At 40.9% G+C, this 22,125-nt stretch overlaps 2 protein-coding genes and 2 non-coding genes across 5 annotated transcripts; all 4 read left to right on the top strand.

The window, feature by feature from the left end:
• Positions 1-418: 418 nt before the first annotated feature.
• On the top strand, positions 419-8,615 carry hprt1 (hypoxanthine phosphoribosyltransferase 1). Its single transcript, XM_062525140.1, has 9 exons — positions 419-565; positions 3,245-3,351; positions 3,646-3,829; positions 4,252-4,317; positions 4,530-4,547; positions 4,639-4,721; positions 4,931-4,977; positions 5,250-5,326; positions 5,447-8,615. Exons 1-9 carry the CDS (start codon positions 539-541, stop codon positions 5,492-5,494), a joined length of 657 nt encoding a protein of 218 aa, XP_062381124.1. The 5' UTR covers positions 419-538; the 3' UTR covers positions 5,495-8,615.
• A 3,308-nt stretch (positions 8,616-11,923) lies between these two features.
• Positions 11,924-21,843, top strand: pabir2 (PABIR family member 2). 2 transcript variants are annotated; one of them, XM_062525142.1, is made up of 10 exons: positions 11,924-14,092; positions 14,285-14,363; positions 14,478-14,531; positions 15,033-15,076; positions 15,305-15,359; positions 15,777-15,878; positions 15,972-16,063; positions 16,994-17,058; positions 17,247-17,343; positions 19,097-21,843. In XM_062525142.1, exons 1-10 carry the CDS (start codon positions 13,968-13,970, stop codon positions 19,224-19,226), a joined length of 843 nt encoding a protein of 280 aa, XP_062381126.1. In that variant the 5' UTR covers positions 11,924-13,967; the 3' UTR covers positions 19,227-21,843. The 2 variants fall into 2 exon arrangements, with proteins under 2 accessions (XP_062381126.1, XP_062381125.1); XM_062525141.1 differs by having other exon boundaries at positions 12,392-14,092; positions 19,094-21,843.
• Positions 15,520-15,669, top strand: LOC134069534 (small nucleolar RNA U109). Its single transcript, XR_009936835.1, has one exon. It is a non-coding gene; the product is annotated as a small nucleolar RNA U109 (small nucleolar RNA).
• On the top strand, positions 17,870-18,021 carry LOC134069533 (small nucleolar RNA U109). Its single transcript, XR_009936834.1, has one exon. It is a non-coding gene; the product is annotated as a small nucleolar RNA U109 (small nucleolar RNA).
• Positions 21,844-22,125: the final 282 nt, after the last annotated feature.

A 22,125-nucleotide genomic window follows, 5' to 3' on the forward strand; every position in this document is an offset into this window, starting at 1 on the left:
TATTGGTAAAAATGATAATACTTTGGGCAACTTTTTGACAAATGTCTCTGGGCAACCATATGACCAGTTTCATGTGTTCTGATTGTATGGTCATAATCTGCCTACTGATTTACATTTTTATTTTCAAAAGTTGCCCAATGGGAACATACCAGAACCGCCATACTTCGATCTTCACCGTTGCTCAAATGTTGCCTTGTATCATCAGCTTCCGAATCTGCTACTATTGTTAAATAAGCTCTTTGCTTGAACTTCAAGTGTTGTCCACCTATAATTTTTCGGGTACATCCTTCACATCACTAGAGGGGTGTACATTACAGATTGTCGAGATGAAAAAACGGTGACCTAGGAAAGAGCCTGTGGGTGGGACATTGTAGGTTTCCTCTGCGCTGATTCGTCGCTTGGGCTTGGGCCTCGCTGCTACAGACACTGTCGTACCTGCTCATTCACATACTGTCAGTGAACGGCACAGGAATACACTCCTGGCGGGAGATATATAAGTAATAGTTTATTGGTCGCTGTTTCTCCAACGTCTTCAATTATGGCAACTACCAGTCCGTGTGTCGTGGTAAGTGTGTTGATGAATTATGATCAAATCTCGAGTCATATCTGCGCACAACAGAATGGCTAGCTACTGCATGCTCCTTCCATGTAGAAGGAATGTTAACAACCAAAGCAATTGCGACAGTTTCATAGCATAGCAAAATGGATAGGGAACGAATTGATTCCATTTAGGGTATAGTGATCTTAAATGATATTTGCTTTCTAAGATGAGCTGACGCGTTGAAATACAGTTTGCTCCCCAGTGGCGGAAAAGCGGCCTCGGGAAAACACGCGTGCTGCTCTCATGGCACATGATAGCTAGCTTCCGTCATCGGCAGTTTGCGCACGTTGTTGCTATTGGGTTTTTGGACTGTTTTGGTGGACAATAATGTATTTGTTACCATTACTGGCCTATCTACCATTGAAACATATATACTGTCAACTACATATGTAATTGCTACAGCATGCTTGCTTGCGTTATCTTATGCATTACCTTCCAAAATAACATTTTTTGTGATTGGTGATACAGCAACATGCGTGTAACAATTCTAGAATATAAAAAAAATAAAAAAATATGATTTTCACAGCGGTTTGCGGGGGTAAATATAGTAGGAAAAATCAACATTGTGAAATAGTTTGCAACTTTGTCCACTCATAGCACCAGGACATTGTGTGTGTGTGTGTGTGTGTGTGTGTGTGTGTGTGTGTGTGTGTGTGTGTGTGTGTGTGTGTGTGTGTGTGTGTGTGTGTGTGTGTGTGTGTGTGTGTGTGTGGGTGGGTGGGGGGAACAAAAAATATATATTCACTGTACGTCTCAACAGATCTATTTTGGGATAATCCCTGCCCACGTTTGGCCCTCGGGGGTCTTGTGCGGAAAATATTCGGAGGCAGCCGACGTTAATCTGTTGGGTGACCTGATGTCCCTGCAGCCTGCACTACCTTTGCCGTGAACCAAGAATTATAAACAATGTTTACATTTACAATTACATTTGTATCATTTTGTATCTTCAACAGCCCACATTCGGCGCAGTTCTTGTAACAATGTTTCGCTCAAGCTGAAATATAGTCTGCTTTGCAATTGAGACAAGCTTGTTATATAACCGTAGTTTGTTGTTGCAGTCAATAAACCCAAACCCTGTGTTGCCTTGAGGAACTCACTAGAGGATAGTGGTAAGAAATGCTTGATTAATGGTGTGATTTGTAAGAAAAAGGCAGCTGTCTTGGTTGCAGTAACACACATCAAACCTAAAAGAAAGGGCAAATATATACCCATTTCACTCAAGATTAGCATTTGATAAGTGAAATGCAAATAATATGAATCATGAAAATGTGAACGTGCAACTGAGCTAAATCAGCACAGTACTAACCAAGCCTAACTCAACATGACCAACCATCATTTATGTTATGTCTCAGCTCTTGTGTTTCTTGAGGCTATTTGAGGCATCAAAAAAGAAGTTCAAGCAGTGTTACTGCAGAGCTGAAGTAGTGGGTGCTTAAACTGTGCTGGAGTGCAAACTGTGCCGGTGGTTGTTCATGCCAGACAGATGCACCTGCAGTGGACAGGGTTGGAGTGTTATGTCTCCCTTGAGGCATTGTTTAGCCTTTTTCCTTCTCTGTCAGTACCAGATTAAATGTAGCATGTCTGGACCATTGGCACATGTAGGAAAGCACTCAATATCTGCTCTTGAGTGTCTTTGGATCACTTCCAGAGGGAAACCAGGTGTGAGCAACCCCCACCAATTGTTGTATGGGCATGAGGGATAGACCTTTCAGAGCCATGCCAGACCTGTTTGCATTTGAAATCTTATTCATTTACATTAAAAGGGTAGGCAAAACAGTGTGGCAAGAGGTTGAGATTATTGTTCTTTAGACTAACACCACTGAGTCTGGAGTATGTGGCTCGTTGCCACTGGAGTAACCGAGAAGAAACATATTTTTTCCTATGCCTTTTTGTTTCTTTGTAAAGATTTCTTCTCCGTGTCTCCTCCAATTCTGCAAATCAAGCCTGAAAGCTGTAGCACCTCTGGGGAATAGAGCATAAGACTCGCCCTAGTCACATGTTCTCACTGAACTCTGGAGGGTCAAAAACTAGGGCTGTTTATACCGCTCATGGATATCTAATTTAAAGAATAAGGTCCGAGTATTCCTTTTAAGTGGTGTTGAATAAATGTGTGTGTGTGTGTGTGTGTGTGTGTGTGTGTGTGTGTGTGTGTGTGTGTGTGTGTGTGTGTGTGTGTGTGTGTGTGTGTGTGTGTGTGTGTGTGTGTGTGTGTGTGTGTGTGTGTGTGCGTGTGTGCGTGTGTGCGTGTGTGTTCGGGGATGTGAGAGTGACTCTCTCATCAGTAAAATTATGCCATGAGATCCTTGTATCCATATAATGTCTGAAGCCCAGTTAAATTACATTTCTCAGATTGATGGTGAATCTAAATGAGTTCTTCCAAGAAGTATGGGGCTAAATGTTCTCATCTGTCTCAAGCACAGGCAACCTGTGTGTCTGCTGACCTTTTCCCTTAGAATAGTTCTGCCGGTGGCCATTTTGAAATGTTTCACTTTAAAGCCAGCAGACTAGTGGTAGTAAATGAATGACCTACTGTCCTTCACCTCCTCTCCACTTCCCTGCTTTTTTACCTCTGTTTCCTGTTCCGGAGGCCTAGCATGTTAAGCCATCTAGTTTCATGCTGTAATTGTGATTACTGTATTTCAGATCAGTGATGACGAGCAGGGTTATGACCTGGACCTTTTCTGCATACCAAAGCATTATGCCTCTGATCTGGAAAGGGTCTACATCCCACATGGACTCATTCTGGATAGGTGAGTCTCTTCACCATAGACCAATGTGGCAGGAGCATTAATACACATTTATTTTTCAGACCTGGGTGTATCTTGCCGGGAGCACACAAATGCTGCCTGGCTGTATCTCTGTTTTTGAAGTTTTCTGATTACAGCGCACCAGCCTTCTAGAGTTGAGATTAGATGTCCTTGTGTGAAACCCTTGAACATGTATCGAGTAAGTGCCTGAGACAGTGCTGACTGGAGGAGAAAGCTGAGCTGGGGCTTGGCCCCCGCTGACCTGTCCCCTGACTCCCTCCACTCTTGCCAATGCAGGACCGAGCGGCTGGCCAGGGAGATCATGAAGGACATGGGAGGGCACCACATAGTGGCCCTCTGTGTGCTCAAGGGGGGCTACAAGTTCTTCGCCGACCTACTGGACTACATCAAGGCCCTGAACCGCAACAGTGACCGGTCCATTCCCATGACTGTGGACTTCATCCGGCTTAAAAGTTACTGTGTAAGTGGATCACCCACACCCACACTAACTACACCTCACTGAACAGGCGCCACATTTACGGTATGAGGATGATTATAAGCCCAGGATTTTTCTCTGCCCTAAATCAATTAATGGAGTGCCTTTCCCCTGCCTCCTGAGAACATTGGTATTTTGCAGATAATATAGTATTATGAATTATTAATAATAATGTAATATGAAATTATTCCATAATATGGTCCTAAAGTTCTCAGTTAATTCTGCAGGCTTTTGAAGATCACTTCATATGGCTAATAATTTGATTTCATTTGCCTAACCATTGCAGGTCACACCAACTATTCTTTGGATAATCTGAACATTACTTGTGACAGATTTAGGTCATAATAATGTTTACGCATACACCAAGAAAAAGAGAATGAAAGTCATTTTTTTTTCATTATTCTTAGAATGACCAATCCACTGGAGAGATTAAGGTGATTGGTGGAGATGATCTGTCCACACTCACAGGGAAGGTAAGCATGATAAAAAGGGAACTTTTAAAATGAAAAAAAAAACTAGCAGGTTGTGAAGGTCTTCAGCTCTCATGACTCTGTAAATATATAGATTGTTTCAGTGACCTTAAAACTAACAAACTGGGACTAGACAGAATAAATGTTAAACATTAACAGATATTGTAGATAACGCAATATTACTAAATCTTTTCTATTTGCCCATGTTTCTACAGAATGTCCTGATTGTCGAGGTATGTATTCAATTCTGGATTGTGCGTTTTTATACCTAATGGGTTAATAAATGTCAGGGTCATTTGACTTCACATGCTCCTTTTCTTTAAGGACATTATTGACACTGGGAAGACCATGAAGACGCTGCTGGAACTACTCAAGCAATACAATCCAAAAATGGTCAAAGTAGCAAGGTAGAGGCACACTTTTGATGTTACAATTGGTAGGATTTTTCCTGGGGTAGAGATTTCCACCGGTTGAAATCAACAATGAAGTATGAAGGTTCATTCTGTGCTCTAGTAATAAAACAGGTTTTCAAGCATTTGGGGTGATGCCCTTTGTCTCACCATTGCCCATATTACTTCACTGTTCACTTTAACCCATGAATGTTTCGTTTTTGCAGTCTATTGGTGAAGCGGACACCAAGGAGTGTTGGCTACAGACCAGACTGTGAGTGATATTATCTCAATGGTTTCTTATATAATAGCAAATTAAGATCATTATGCTGTAATGAAAAAAAAAGAAAAGATTTTAGGTTTTAAAAGCGTTTCAGTTTTAAAAAGTATTCAGTCAAAACAATTCTCCCTGCAGTGTTGATAAGTGACCAATCAGTGGTGCTGTGGAGCTTCTTGAATGAAGGTTTTACAGATGACTGCTTCCACAGTGCTAGTCATAATCCTCTTGGAGAAGAAGTAAAAGTGGTGTTGTTTTTTCCTTGCCAGTTGTAGGATTTGAAGTTCCTGACAAATTCGTGGTGGGATATGCACTTGACTACAATGAATATTTTAGAGATCTCAATGTAAGTATAAAATCAAAATATCTAGACTTAGCTTCTTTTTTTTTAAAACCCTAAGTGATACTGTAGGTTGCCCATCTGAGTACTCTCTCCCCGTAATCATACCGTCTCTCTGTGTTTCAGCACATCTGCGTCATCAGTGAAACGGGAAAGGAGAAGTACAAGGCGTGAGGAGTCCAGTACTTCCTCCTGTTGTATAGCCGTCTATCATTTTGTTATTATTGATGCTCTTTCATCATTCTCCTTCTTTCATTTCTTTTTTTAATTGTGCTCTTTTTGATTGGGCAGTCTGTGGTGCTGTAGTGCACCACCAGTATGCAGGTTTTCCACTCAGGGGTCAGCGGTGAGGTGCAGAGAGAGAGTGAGAGTGTGTGTGTGTGTGTGTGAGAGAGAGCGAGAGTGTGTGTGTGTGTGTAAAGCTAACACAGTACCTCACATTGGCTTTGACCTTTCAGCCCATCCAGTCTGTGGCTCCCATGCACACAGTTTAAACCCACAAAGCCTTCACCCTTCATTGGCCCTCACAGCCTAGTGCTTTTCAAATGTACACTCGTGAGCATGTGTGCAGTTCTGTCCAGTTGAAAACACAAAACTTCACAGGAAGTATGGGTCACCTTATAATTTATTTCATTGTGACTTTTGGTTCAAATTCATATATATACATTTTTTTTAAATCTTAAATAGATGTGTGTAGTTCACCAGACACTTAAAATTGTTATATGAACAACTGTTTATGTGTAATTAAGTAAGTATACAGAATCCAGTATACGTCATTTGTACAGTAATTATCACATTTTGAGGGAGGTACTGTACAAATGATCATTTTAGTTTGTTCACAAAACTCACTGAAAACACAATGAAATATTTCACTGTAACAGTGGCTTTGTGTTTGATAATGTTTTGAGATTTTTTTTTTAATTATGCTGGTATATGTTAGCTGTTGAGACAACCATTTGAAGATTTTTTTTTTATGGGAGTGTGTAAGTAAAATATCTGCACCGTCAATGGTCTTGCCATTTCAGTTGCTTGTTTATTCTGCTGAATATGGCTTCATGTTGAGAGAGTAGTGGTGGAAAGTTTGTTCCATCTGTCAGACCACAGTACAAAACTGTAAATTTCAATCGGTCTTCCTGTAGTGACTTTTCTGTTCCAATTCCTGAAAAAGATTTAGCATTTGTTTTGTCCAGACTCCACAAGGCCAACTAACAAAATGTTCCTCTGATGCATACGCAATGCCTTTGTCGTTATATGTGTGATGGATAGCATAGTCAACCTGATATCAGAGTGCAAAGGGCCACGTGGAGCACAACATGGAGAACTTCATATTTTGCATTATGCCTCTATGGAAACACTGTTGGTTTTATAGAAAACTGCCATGATGGTGATTTGCTTAAGTAAAGAATGGGCATTTAACAAGCAAGATGTATGGTCATGGTTATGGGATTTGGCGCTTTTATCCAACGCCACATACTAATAACAATGTTACAAGTTACATTTAACAGTAAACAATTTAAAAAGTTGGCAAGAGTACATTAAGGAGATTAGCATTCATTCATTCAAATCAATAGTGTTGGCCCTGCCTTTCACAATGATAAAATGTGAGGAATAACCTTCCGAGAGCCCAATAAAAACATATGAATTTGCCATCTATGACCAACACGGAAATGTAGGACCCTATTTTAAATGACGGGCAAAGTGCAAAGTCAAGCAACGAGCTCTGTGTCTTGTGCATGAAGTAACTCTATTGTGTAGTCTGTGGGCGTGTAGAACTGACCCATCAGTGATTGCCCGTAACGTAAGATATTACTCACTATATTAAATTGGCAAAAAGTTTTTCTTTAGTTAGTTAGTTTTACTTGGACTTGAGATTTACTAGGACTTTGCATGTTGATTGGAATTTCAGTAGGCCCCACAGTTAGCAAAGCAAAAAGCAAATCAGCCATAACTGAGATGAAAGACCCTTTATTAGTAGACAGAATAATCATTGTTGTCTTGCTATTGATTCCTGTTGAAACCCATGTGACCACTGTCTGCAAAAATACAAATTCCTGTCAAGTCATCAAAGTTGCAACAACTGAGAGGTGTGGCATTTGTAATCTAGTGAAATGTGAGAATGCATCTGAAGCTGAAAAACATTAGTACAGGCAGTGTGTAGTAGTATTGAGTTGGAAAAGCTTTCCCTTCAGAAAGCTAGTTCTATTGTGGTGCTACTCCTAGTCTTTTAAAGGTGAAAGTGGAATTGTGTCATGATGAATGTGTGCTCCCAACTTTGACTTTTAAAAATGCAACATGTACTTGGTTTCTACAAGTACTACTGAAATATGGACACCTGCTTCATAAATAGCATTCCAACATATGCTTGCAGGAAAGTTTCCAAAGATCATAATTTAGTACTTGACGTACTAATGGAAATATATTTTTAAAGTATAATTCAGCTGAAAAAGAATATGAGTAATCTGTTGATAACGCTACACTTTGATCTTTAACTTTTATTCTGTAATGCCAAATAAAGTGCACATCTTGAAGCCTCTAATGCAATTTTGTGCTGGACATACATATGATGTTTGTGTTAAGGTGTGTTTGCATACAAATTTACATACTTCTGTGGATATCGTTGGTGAAGATGTAAACGGCATGACTGACGATAACTGGTTTTAAATGCTTAGAACGAAAGGTTTGTGGTGCCTTATCAATGTTGGTTATGATCATGGTAGAGTGATGACCAGTTGCACATAAACCTTGTTAGTTTTACTTTACAACCATCCAATGTTGTCTGATTGTTTTATTTTGTTATGTAACACAAAGTTAACTGGGCATTGTAGTGGTTTGGCAAAATTATAGCCTGTGTGGAAATGAACATCCCATCCCATCCTAAAGTAAGTAGGGACTCAGAAATACACAACAAAGCTGAATATATTCCCTATGATATATATGATGTTTGTCTAGATCACTCTTCAGCTGTGCATTAAATCAGTAAAAACAACCATTTCATAGTAGGACCTGTCCTGTAAGCTATATGGTTCAATGGGTAATCATGGACTTTTGTCTTGCTTAAGTCTTTGGGTCCAAAAAACTCATCTCCATCTATATCCTCTGAAATCTGTAAAAATAAGTTGAAGTAGTCAGGCTGAGAACATGTTATATAGACTATGAATGCCATTTGGAACAGACAGCCCCTGTAATATTTGCTGGGATTCTCTCTGAACTTGAACAGTTGTAATACACCAAGTACAGAATCATGGTGTTTCAACATTAGACCAGCACTGCACGAATAAACAATATCAGAGCTTCAGTTGTGTTTTGGTCTTTTATGTGTCAACTGTTCAAATAAATGAAATGACTATCTATTGTGCTGAATGTTTAAAAAAAATCACACAGAGTTTAACTTACAAATATACATCCTACTACACATCTTCATATAACCTATATTTTTTTGCAGTCCATTCTTGTTGACATTGATAGGTCTGACTGGAGCAGAACAGTAACACTGGATAACAGACTAAACTCAACTCCAGTATTTACGTGCTGCTACAGCGCAACCTATGAGGAAGTGGAGCTGACTTGAGGAAGATCTCTTCAAACAGCCAGCAGGATGGAAGGCCATGCTGACCCTAGAGCGGCAGCTCCTCATGGTCTGTGTCACCATATCACTACAAACCATGACGTGCTGCTACCACAGAAGCTCAGCCACTTTGGAAACTGGCATTACCATTGAGATGGACTGGACACCTTGATGGATTTAAAACTTAATAAGGGCTCTCACAATTACTAACACCAAAGTGGCTTATTAAAGTCAAAATGCATTTGACACATTTAGATGGTCTACATAGACTATTAAGCATGCCAAAAGTTGAACAGGACATCAAAGCATTCAAACTATTTAGTTTATTGTTCAATAAAAGAATACAACTTGAAATGGTGTTCACTCGCAATATTAAACAGGGTCCATAGCGCCCCCTGCGGTACATTGATGGGACAATAGATTAGAGATTGTGCGGTGCAAAACTTACCTTCAGACAGGCCTCGGCATGCTTGCCCTCCTCCACTCCCTTTGGGCAATGAGGGCCGTGCTGCCTGAAACTTGATATAGATAAATACAAAGTGTGGATTTACATGGAGTGAGCTCCTGTAAATGAGAAATTATTTCATTAAATAGGTATATAATACAGAGAAAAAACACTGAGGACGTCCAAATGTGTGGATATGCAAATATTGTAGGCTAAGGCCTAGCATATTTGGGAGCTGTATATAGTACTCTAGCCTAGTACCTTAGCCTATGATCTTGCAAAGATAATCATAATGGTTATTTTTACATTTCATAAGCCTCCAACTGATTGCATTGACTGGCTCATCAAGCGCGTGACATCAGAACTCATCTGAACATGACCAGACATATTCTGAGCTGACTGTAGCCTACGTCAATCCACAGCCATGGCCAGGGACCCCTCGCTTTTCATGAGTAGGTGCACATCACTTCTAGGCTAATTTAAGTTTAAAAAATAAGTTAAAATTGTTGTGGTATTAGCTATAATCAAAATAGAGAACGTGTTTCGATTATTCATAACAATTATAGCCTACCTTGAAATATGTTTTTGAAAAATGTATCGATGGATTTTTAAAAAAATATCTAGTTAGGTTCATTTACCTAGGCCTATGACCATTACAGGCACTTCAGTGCGTTGGCCATTTATTTGTTTAGACTTCAGGCTGTAGGCTATCATAGGCAAAGTAGCCATAGGCTAGGGCAACCCAAGCGCTCAAGACAATTTATCTGGTCACACGAATTATTATTGACATAAAGTGCTAGTCACCAGGAATAATTTGTTCGTGACAAACTCGTAAATTGGCTATCCAGTGACATCGACGATTACAATGGCCAGAAATTGCTATTATGATCTCTTGAAGGCTAGGCTATGCATTTTCGTTATTAAAAATAATTGAAATGAAAATAAGATGACATTGCTTAACGTTAATTGCAACCCCAGCAAGACAGTGCCAATAACTCGACAATTAAGATAAGTGGAACGGTGCCTTCCAGAATTGCGAGTTAGGATAGCCTATTTGTTGGCTGATTAAAACGCAGCTGAAAACATCTGTCTTTGCATGAAACTCATAGGCGAGATTACTCGTTACAAATTGCACTCGGACAAAGCTTGGAATTGTACTTTGGCAAAGACTCCGCTCAGAAGCAAAATAACTGTGAATAGACACCACATGTTATTCAGATACGTTTAGTGCAACAACACTGTCAATGGTAAAACAGAGCATGTCAAACCAAATGCTTTTGGTATTATAATTCGTCTGAAGGCAAAGTCACAAAATTGGATTGAGCGTAAAAGTGCTGACAGTCACGTCTAGCGAACTATTCTAAAGTTGCATTATCCATACAGACTTTACTCTGATGGGCTTAGCACAATATAATTTCACAAACTAGAATGGTGGGGATAGGAGTTTGAGTGAAGAAAAAATATACGAGAAATAATGCCTTAAAAAACCCAAACTCACCTCCAGTCCAATCGAAAATGGCGCCGAAACGTAAAAAAACGTTCTAAATTTCATTGTATGGTCTCCTGCAAAGCTTTGTGGGAGCATGAGCAATGAAACATCCCTGTAGTGTCGAACGGAGGAGGAGTATAGTTCGTAATGTCGTGGCACACTTTTAACACTTCTGTTTGTCCTATGGTGTCATTTGTGAACTTTTTTTGTCTAATTTTGCGGTAAAGTGAGGTAAACTGTAACGGACAGCGCAATTAAACATGGAACCACCGGTGTCGTATCATTATGAATCATACCGGTTAATTAACTTTTCTTTTGCATAGGCTACTAACAACATTTTACCTTTCACTATCAAAAACAGTGTTTATCGTTTGGCTACTAGTGGAAGTGTGTAGTTGAGGGGACGAGCTCGTTATTGTTGCGCGAACGTGTTGAAGAAAGGTTTTACGTAAGGTGCGGCAGGCAGCTCCAGTTCAATGAGCTGTTGACAAAACTGTGCCCAGTTCTGCAGAAGCCTATCTTTAACTCGATAGAGACAAGAGTTGCCATTTGTGACACGTTTCTACTCCGGTTTTGCAAGCTTATCTCACCGTAGAGGTCTGGCGAGTGAGCGCATCAAACGTTTTTTTAAAAAGATTTTTTGAAACGTCAAAATGCTTGTTAGTCACAGTGGCTATAGGGGCTTGACTGGAATGGAAAATAATAATTCTGTAGCCTAATGGATACAATTGGTGTTGTCCTGTGGGTTTTCAAAAAAAAAGCATGCCAGATATTCCCAACTTTACAGACAAAATAATAAACCACGTGCATAGTGGCCTGTTTTCACTTTTACAATGATGAACTGAAGTAGGAATATTTTAAATGTTGACAACTGAATGAATAAGAGCAATACATGGGGATTCCCACAACACTGAAATGTCACTCTGCTACTGGTTTGCTGTGTCCAATGTTAGCATCATCTGACCTAAGTAATGACCCCTCAGTTGCCTGGCTCTGCAACTTGTGTCTCTCATTAGGGCCAGAGAAAAGAAACATTGTCTGATGCCAGACAGAAGCCCATGCAGTGAGCTGTAAAGAACATGTGACTCTACCATAGCACATTGCCAGTGCTCTCTGTAAAGGCAAGAAAATATGCAAAGCTGGACTATGGGGAAATAAGTGTGCCACCATTTTGAAAGGAATGACTTAACACAAACAGCAGTGAATTTACTTCTTCTATCTCTTGCTCTCCATTGCAATTTAAAGATGGGTGGCACAAGGACAGCATAATTACATTTAGAACAGGCTGTGTGTAGGCCACCAGAACATACACAGTTAGCTTAGTGAGCCATAAAATGACAGATGTTGGAGGAATTCAACAGATTGAAGAGATTTCTGAAGGTGAAGGTTGTATGGAAAATTAACCACAACAGATAAGAGAATGTACTAAGGAAAACATCATAGTCAATGTATCTCAGTGAGTTCAGTCTTTCAACTCTGAAACTCTGTCTGGCTTTCCATAGCCCTGGAATGGATCCCCTTGAAATTGAGCACTGTTTCAGAGAGATAGCACGGATCAATTGGTTATGGTGATTATTTCGAAGATGCTCAGACACAGTTGTTTGGGTTATCTTAAAATCAAGTTGAAAGAAGTACCCCACATTTCCTTCCCAAACACAGAATACAATTAAAAAATGTCTCCCTTCCCTTCAAAGAATAATCACAGCAATGAATGATGTATTCTCTGTCAACCTGCCAAAGGCTTAGCCTACTATTGAACCAATAGGCCTACTTTCAATTAGGCCATTCATGATTAACCTATTAAACCTAAAATACATTCTTCCAAGCAATACAGTGTACTCAGAATCACTAGTTCAACTCTAGCCTGACCACGCCACGAGTCTGGTTTTAACCAAACTAATATAAGTATGATCACCAACTCTCAAATAGTACTGTGCCCTTGTACGCTTGCGCAGGCGGCACCGTCTGACGTATGAGCCTAGCATCTCCCGGAAGTGCTGTGAAATGGTGGCCTACCATTGGTTACTACTGCTACTTCAACAAAGGCACGCCTGCACTTTTTGCGATCCTGATTGGATTATGTTCCCGTCGGTCAAACTTCTTGTAGCAAAAGGGGCGGGAAGTTTGGTTGAGGGGTTGTGGGTTTTCTCTAGCGGCTGCAGTCTGGACATTGTTATCGCCTTTTTCGTATAGAGTCATTGACATTGTGGGCGTCGGAGTATCACAGAATCGCTTTAGTTTGATGCGCTAACGGTAATGTAGCATCTTGGTTAGCTTGCTAGCACTAGTACAGCTAGCAAGATCAGCACTACTGGCTAATTTGTTAGCTAGCTGAAAAGCTACACTGGCTACCCAGCTTGATTTCTCTTTCTGTAGAGTTACTAACATTTGTGTGCCTTACAAAAACCACTGCACTGTACGATTGGTCTACAAAACAGTCTAGGCTAATATTCACGATCATTTTCTATGAATGTAACTTTAAGCGGCTTGTCAGCTTACTTTAACATTAAGACTGGTTGAAAATCTCTTAATGAGCTTGTTCAGTTTCAGTGCAGTTAGCTTTTCCCCACAGCTAAGGATGCTAGCCTAGCTAGTTAAGTGGCCTGCTAGCCAAGTTGTGCATGGACTATTCATTCCATTTAGAAGTAGCTTCTAGCTAGTCAACTTGCTTACTGGACGCTAGCCTTTGCACATATACTAGCGTCTGGTATTCACGTCGGCTTTATTTTTGACTAGTGTGTTGATGCAAAAGTAGTCGTAACTAAATTGAATAAGAACCTGACATTGAATGGTCTAAATTACTTTGAAGACTCATAGGCTTGTCATTAGTTATCCTGCTACCCAAACATCTAGGCCTATCCACTTATTTAACGATGAATATAGAGCCATTTGTTTTATCATTGGCAAAAGGGATATGTTAAGCTGGGACATTTCAAGCAAGTACAAGGTAGCAAGAAAGATACTCTAACTCCTACTTTTCTGTACGCTGTGTAGGCATGAGCTACAGATGTAAATCTGTCACGAAATTTGTGGCACATAGAACTTATCTAGCAACGATGTAGCTCGCTACGGTAGTTCGAAACTCAATCGGGAACGTTGCAGTCGTAACGTTATCTAAAAATATCAACTCCATAAAGAAACAAAATAGATGAATGATCAAGAAATTATGTCCCAAGAGAAGATGGAACTGGACCTCGAAATACCATCGTCCCTTGTCCAAAGCGACGGACATTTGAGGCGATCCAACAGTGCTCCTATGATAAACGGACTAAGGTTTGATATCTTTTTTTATGGCACGTTTTATGAGTTGTACATGCTTTACATTTTACTTATTGTTAAGCTTGTGTAAGCCCATATAAGAATATATTTGGGTATTATCTGCTTGTCTTTGTGTAAAGTGTGAAGCCTGAATATATAACCTGAGAAACTAATGTGTCGTGTTTGTTGTGCTGCCTTGTTTTTCAGTGATAGCTCACAGGTGTTTCAGAGAGAGAATCTGCGGAGTAGGAGAAATAGCACCACTGTTGTCAACCGCCCTAATGTGGTACTGGATTATAATGATTCCATCATTCCTTCAAAGTTTCTTTTTCCTTTTTTTTTATTTATTATTATTAAGTGTGCTCTGTTGGTATTCTCTCAACCTGCTTTTGCCTTACAGATTCCCTCCTCGCCCATCCGGGTTCCTAGCACCAGACTCTATCAGATTAAACAGGTACACAAGAACTTCTGCCTCAGCATTAGCAATAAGAAAATATAGACCTTCAGAGTGGACTACCATTTGATATGTCAGTTATGCATCGCACTAACACAGTGTACGTAGTGTATTTCTGTTTGATATATGAGCTGGATAATCAGCTATTTATGCATGGCAGAAGATGACCTCCTTTCCTCATGGGGAGTGTGGGTTATTGAGAACCAAGCTAAAATCAGACTGTGGAGTGTTGCAAGCATGCTTTCTATGAGAGAAGATTGCTTGGTAGTAGCATGCTACAGCTCCACATTTCGTGCTCACTGACACTAGAGATGTGAATATATCTGTAAATTCATCAGTATTCTAAATTCTGGACAGCAGCTGGTTAAACATCTTCTAGAGGTTTCTGTTTAATTACTGTTTGCTTAGATGCTTTTTAAGATGTGAGGTAGCACCATTAACTATATGTAACATGTAACTAGAACTTTATCCACATGATTTGTAATACAAATGGTCCCACAGGAGGAAGGAGTTGATGTAATGAACAGAGAAACTGCACATGAACGGTAAGCAAAGAGGTGTTTGGCTTGTTGTAGTGTTCGTGTTGCCAATGTAATTAACCTTCCTTTTGTTTGTCATTATGAAATACAATTTCTGTCTGTGGCTCATATCCATATGGATATATTTAACCATACCCAGCTGTTGGTAGTTTTAATTTACAAGTGTAAAAGTGTTAATTTTGTATTTGTTTGTTTGAAGTCTTCATTTACCCTCTCTTTTTTTGTTCTCTAAAGGGAAGTCCAGACAGCTATGCAGATGAGCCAGTCTTGGGAGGAAAGCCTGAGCCTGGTAAGCATATCATGGTTGGATGCATGATTACTCCATTGTGAAGCCACCTATGCAACAGTGTTGAGGAAGGCCTGGCCGCATTGCTCTGCATAATAAAAAATGCCTATGTACAAAATGATACCAAATGGCTGCTTTTCCATGGTACACTGGTCTGTCATATCTGCATGCTATGGTGAGCTAAAAACCTCATGATCCCTTGCCTTGCGCAGTGGCGGTGGGCATCATATAGCATGCTACAGAGTCATGGAGTTAACAGGGCCACCAGTCTCTCAAGAACAGGCTGTATTGGTAGTATAAAACTCCTACATTTATGTCCGGGCTTCTGATTGTTATGACATGGAATGCAATAAGGAACCTGTTACATGAATGGAACATGAATTGATGCATCTTTATCTGATAACTCCTCTCCCTTTACAGAGTGACAATGACTTAGAGAAGTCCTCGTCCTCATCGCCAAAGCGGATTGACTTTGTGCCAGTGTCGCCTGCTCCATCCCCTACTCGAGGGATGCTGAAGAAGGTTGGTTCACTACACTGAGCATTTTTAAATGGAAAATGCTTACCCATTGCGTATGTCTGTCAAATCTCTCACTCTCTTCTCTTCTGCCCATAGCAATGTTTCTCCCCTTCCCTTCAAATCCTGGTGAGCAGCAATGGCTTGACCCCCAGCCCCATCCCAAGCCCAACAAGGCGGCTGCAGACTGTGTAAGTTAGACTGGACTCTCACACTGTAGTATTATGTTTAAGTGAGGACAAGAGGCCTAGATCTGGTCACTATCAAGTGTGATGGGAGTTTCCTGGTCAGTCGTGGGTCTCATTATTTAGGTCAGATGTAATCTAAATAAGCAGAGTGCATCTGCAGTGTCCACCTGGCCCTTTAAAAGGCATTCACTCTCTCTCCATCTCACTCACTTTGTATTTGATTTGTTGACAGTGTTGACACTGACAACTGTCAACTGTGGCAAACTATTTATTTTGCTAGTTCTAGCGGAAGCCACCAAACGGTAGCCAAGTCATTGCTAAAGACACATTGAGTTATGTTTCTTTTCTCGTATAATAAGCGGGATAATGTATAGAATGCCGGTCATTATCGGAAAATGATTCCCTTCAGGACGAATCAAAACCCCTCCGCTGCACGTCAGGGTTCTGTTCATCCTGTCGGGAATTATTTTCCGATAATGACCGGCGTTCTATACATTATCCCTTACGTAGCTTGAGCTTTTTACATTTTCCATACATTTCACCTGGAAGCCAGATATCCCTTACTTATTGTGAGTAGTGTAGCTAGCTCTCTATCAATTAGATTGGCCTCTATTACTGTCTATTGTGTCTGCACTTGGCCTTTACTCTGCCTCTCTCTCACTCACTTTGTATTTGATTTGATGTTGCTACATACTGTATGACATACATAGCTAGCTATTTTTCTACTAGATTAGCCTCCATAACTTGCTGCATAATGATACATGAACTGGACATAGGATACTTTAGAAGTGTCCCTGAAATCATTTCCATAGTGCTAAATTCCATGTGGTTGGTGAACGACAAGTTTGCTTCGATAAACGAGTCTTCCTAATGATAAATGTTAATGGCAACAATGTAAACAGCTGGTAATGTTAAGAGTTTGTGTGTTTGTAGCCGTAGAAGCCAAAGTCCCATCAACTGCATACGGCCCAGCATCCTCGGTCCACTCAAGCGCAAAGGTGAGTCTGCCTGGCCTTCTCTATCTGTCATGTGTAGAAGATATTAGATGCTAGGCAGTATCAAGCTGTGCAACTGTAACTGATGGAATGTTTTCAGTCGGTTTGTTTGTTTACATGTTTATGTTGAGGTGGCTCCTACATGGATTTGTGTTTGAGGTTTACTAACTGCTCACTGGCTGTCTTTCCAGGGGAGATGGAAACGGAGAGCCCACCCAAAAGGCTCTTCCAGGGGACCACTACCATGTTGTCCACAGAAGTGTCACATCTGCCAGAACTGGGCTCTTGGTAAGTGTCTCCTACCGTAATGCTGACTGCACCCTCCAAGTCCTTTATGTAAAGTTTCCAAAAACGACATCTTGCCCTTTAAAGTGGAAAAGAGTACATTTTTCTATGTGTTTCTTGGACGTAACATTGACCAGTATCGTTTAAAGAAGTGTGTAATGGAAAGGGTTCACCATATTGGGAAAATCCAGAGTCTGCAGTACATGTTGTTTGGAGCCACAGTGTACATAGTAAACAGAAAATCTAAGGCCATATCTGCCCAGAACACACCATATTTGGTTAAATATCAGCCATTTTGTAGTTCCATGTGCCAGCTTCACTCAGTACTGGGTGTTCATATTTTTTACAGTCATTGGTGGTATGGTAGATGAATGCATGGTGTAGTAGGGAGCTGACCTAGCTCACCTGGTAGAGCATCACACTGTTGTCCACAGGTTCAAGGGTTCGATTCCCAGGTGTGTTGACACCCTTAATGTGTAGCAATCATCCAGTGGCCATGTTGGTCATACTGAAGCATCCACATCTGTGTCTGCATGTGCAGTTGGTTTACCACTGCAAACTCTCCCTCTCTCCACACAATGAGATGAAGGGGTAAAAAAGCATGCTATAAAAACCTGGAGTTAACAGGGCCACCAGCCTCTCAAGAACAGGCTGTGTTGGTAGTATAATACTCCTACATTTCTTATTGAGTTTCTATAAATGTTTTCTGTGTAATTCTGACCCATTTCATAATACCATACCTACTATTATTCCTCTGGTTTAATAGAGAAGTTAATGTTCTCATTAAGTGTGTTGTGGCTTTATATCAGTTTTGACACTGCATCTTCTCATGGGAACTAGGTCATATGGGCTATTGGGTTAAGCATTGGGTTCACCATGATGCAGTGCATTGGTCTTGTATCTTTGAGATATCTTACCATATCGTCAACATTATGGATGTAGCAGAGGATGTTTTTGTAAAAATAATAGTGCAGTACAAATATAAAAGTATGAAATGTATTAATTAAGGCCATTCTGAATGCAAGGTGCCAAATTGAAACGAGTGATAACGGTCCCATATTTAAGGACGTTTCAGATTGCCACACATGCAAAGCATCAACTATAGACGAGTGGCAGACCGTGTGATGTCACTTATAGGCGACGAGTAATTGTTTTGGAGTCATATGTTGCTTCATCTGAAATTTGCATAATTCCACAGAATAGTTGGTCTTCTCGATCATCAAGTTATTGCATGTAATTGGGCTACATGTTTTCTACAGGATTTGCATGTTTGAACGGGCACTGCACTAGTGTAGTTAAAATCTGCATCTGTATCGGTAGTGTGAAGATGATGGTAGACATGATGAGCGGTTTTAGAATAGTCATAGGCCCTGCAAAGAAATGCTCCACCACAACACAAAAAAAGATTTTAGGGACGTTGTGTTATCGCCAACAGCTCTTCTTACCTATTTTAAAATTATTGTAGCCTACAGCTTCCTCGAGTTTATTGCACACGTCTTACAGACATCTAATTTGTCATTGACTGACACCAGTCTTTACAACTGCCGAAGACGCATCAGCCACATTTTACATTTGCTCAAATGTACTCTAGTTCATTCAGTTGATTGTTTTCCTCTGCCTTATTGATATTTTAACACTTCACGTCAATCCTATACTTTATCATTTTGAAGGGACAGGCCTACTGTGCCTATTGATTAGAGAGCTTGTGGAGTGTGTGGATGTTTGGTGCTGAGTGCTGTGGTCTCTCCGGCAGCAGCCTGGACCTGCTCGACGGCAGCCTCAGCAGCGTGGGCTCGTCCTCCGGCTCCCCGGCCAAGATGGAAGGTGTGTCCCCCTCCCCCAGCGGCTCGCCTTTCACGCCCCTGCAGGACCGCTCCCCCAAGTGAACCGGCAACATCGACAGACGGCAGAGGTGGGGTGCTGCTGGACAGCAGGAGAGGTTTGATGGACCCCCCCCCCTCCCTCCCTCCGTTCCCCCCGAACATCGCCTCCTCATCGCCCTGTCTCTGAGCACCAGTACTCTCGGGGTTTGTGTTTGATTGCTCATCCCTCCCACCCCATAGATCCTCACGATGGTGGAAATGGAGGTCTGGTCCGTGGTGGGAAACCGGTTGGGTTTTTCTGTATATGAAAAGAACAAAGGCAAGACCCTACCAGGGGAAGGGCTCGTGTTGGGACACAGCAGCTAGGTCTGCGTGTGTGAGATGGCACATGGACGCTAACCTCGCACCAGCTGCTATAAAATATGGATGTAAAAATCGGTGCGAAGGCTTATCCCAGAGTGTTGAGGGTCATCCACCTCCGCATCGCTTCATTACAGTGATTCCTACATGTCCAGAAGAGGGGATGTGGGAGGAAACATGTAGAGAGTTCGGATACATGATCTTTCTGCTAAATTGAGTCCTCTTGGTGTGTACATTATTATTATTTTTTATGTCTTGGAAAAAGAGTGATTGTAAGAACCCCTGTGGCGATTAAAAATCCAGGTCTGTCTTTGGACATGCACAAATCGCCTACATTGTGTTGCTTAAAAAGAAAAACAAAAAAGATTTAACTTATTTTTTTTGTTGCTACTTTTGTGTTTTGGTTTGGTTTTGTAAGTAATGTGTAAATATGATGAATATCTATTATTCTAATTAGTTTGTTATTATCCACCCTGACTGAGGCCGAGCCCAGTGCTTGGCTGGCTTGGTGAAGAGACAATTGTTCTCTGGTGGAGCTGTTTAGCACCTCAATGCGACTGTGCTTCCAGGGGAGCCCAGATGGGCGAGTGTTTGTGTTTTCTCCACCTAAAGCTTTGAGCATTGAAGAACAGCTCCTCTCTTGATATTGAGATGTGGGTGGGGAGCGAGACAACAGATGTGTGTGTGTGTGTGAGGTGGGGGAGATCCATGTTCTCACTCTGCTTGCCTGGCACTTAAGTTTGTCCTCCCTCTAGACAACTGTATTCCCCAGCATAGTGATTCGGATGTAGTCACACACCACCAGTTGCATTGCGCAAACCTCCATAAAGAATGTTGTTAAACAATGTTGTGTATGTATGTAATGTGTGTGTGTGTGTGTGTGTGTGTGTGTGTGTTTGGGGGCAAAGGGGGTACCACTAATTTCAGGATGACAACACTACAGAGGGCTTAGGTGTCACCAATGGTAGTGTGACATTCAACACTCCAGCATAGCCAGAGTTTCAAGCTCAACAAGCAGTCAGGAAGAACAAATCGACTGATAACCGTATTAAGTCCCCCCGTCCCCCAATCCTCTCTCTCTCTCTCTCTCTCTCTCTCTCTCTCTCTCTCTCTCTCTCTCTCTCTCTCTCTCTCTCTCTCTCTCTCTCTCTCTCTCTCTCTCTCTCTCTCTCTCTCTCTCTCTCTCTCTCTCTCTCTCTCTCTCTCTCCCTCCCTCTCCTGGAAGACTTGTTTGCTGTGTACAGACTATGTGGTGAGATGCAGTTTCAAACACTTATCTGATTGCTTAAAAACAGAATAGGAGTGTGCTGTCAACCCAAATGGCCATTCCTTTACTTTTTAAAAAAAAAATGGCAGGCCACTCTGTACAACATGAAGAGACTCAAAGAGTTTATATGCTACTGCTGTCATGACAAGCACAGCTTTAATATTTGATGTCGGTGCAGTTAAGAGCCGTTAACACATTCGGGCCCATCAGGTTCTAATGAACAAGGTGTTGAGACTGACCTAAGCGTTCAATTAGCCCCCCTGTGCTGACAGAGCTGTAGGTTTGCTTCTGTGGGGGGAAATGGGGTCATCTACTGATTCATGAAAAACTGTGTGCCATTCAAGAGGCCTGTATATAAGGGTATACATATATAGAGAGATATATGAGTTGTACAGCTGTAATTGTGAAAGTTGTATGATTATTCTTTTGGGTTGTAGTTATTTTAGTTATTGCCTAGTTTTTTAAAGATGGTTTTATAAATCAGTCTTGTTGGACTTTGTTTTTCCTTTTCAAACATGTTGAAGCATGGTATGATGTATCATAAAGTCTTTATGTGCAAGGAAGTGATTGTAAAACCCTATTTTACTGAAGTGAATTCAATTGAGTGGATTTTTTTTCTTCTGTAACATGCTAAACCAACAAGAGCATTGACGCTTCAGTTTAATGGTAAACAAAAAGGAGAAGAAAAAGAAGAAAGGGACTACAGGTCATCAGCCTTGTTGTCGCGGTTGTTGACCGCTATTCTTGTAATTTCCAGTATTTTTTTTTTCTGTTTTTTTTTGTTTTGTTTTGTCCTGTGGAGTCATTCATTTATTATTTAATTGTCAAACATTGAAACTGTCCTCATGCCTCGAGCGTAACACACTGTGACTTCAAATGTGTGCGTCTCAGCGTGTGTGTGTGTGTTTCTGGTGTCAAGTTGCAGAGTGGAAGGGGAGTTGTGATTGGATTTCACACTCTCTGTACTCTCATGTCCCCAAAGGACAAATGCTCATCCAGGGCGTCCAACATAGTAGCGATGCTCACATGGCAAAATAAATTATTTGTCAACCACTTTCAGCTTGTGAATTGTGCTTATTTCTTAAACATTCTCACTTTACACACAGTGTGAAATGTCACCTTTTTGTACTTTTTAACATACTGGACACCCTTTAAGCACTAAGGGGATACCCAATTAATCTAAAATTCATTCTTCTGCCCTTGACAACAGCATTGGTGCAGTCCCAGGCATTGCTGGCAGGCACCCCTAACGTCAGAATTAAATTCTGAATTGTAGATCAGCATAGCATCAAAATAAGTTTGGTTGGATACGATAATTATTTTCGGTGGCGACAA

The sequence above is a fragment of the Sardina pilchardus genome, chromosome 21, assembly GCF_963854185.1.
Source record: "Sardina pilchardus chromosome 21, fSarPil1.1, whole genome shotgun sequence".
Classification (NCBI taxonomy): Eukaryota; Metazoa; Chordata; class Actinopteri; order Clupeiformes; family Clupeidae; genus Sardina; species Sardina pilchardus.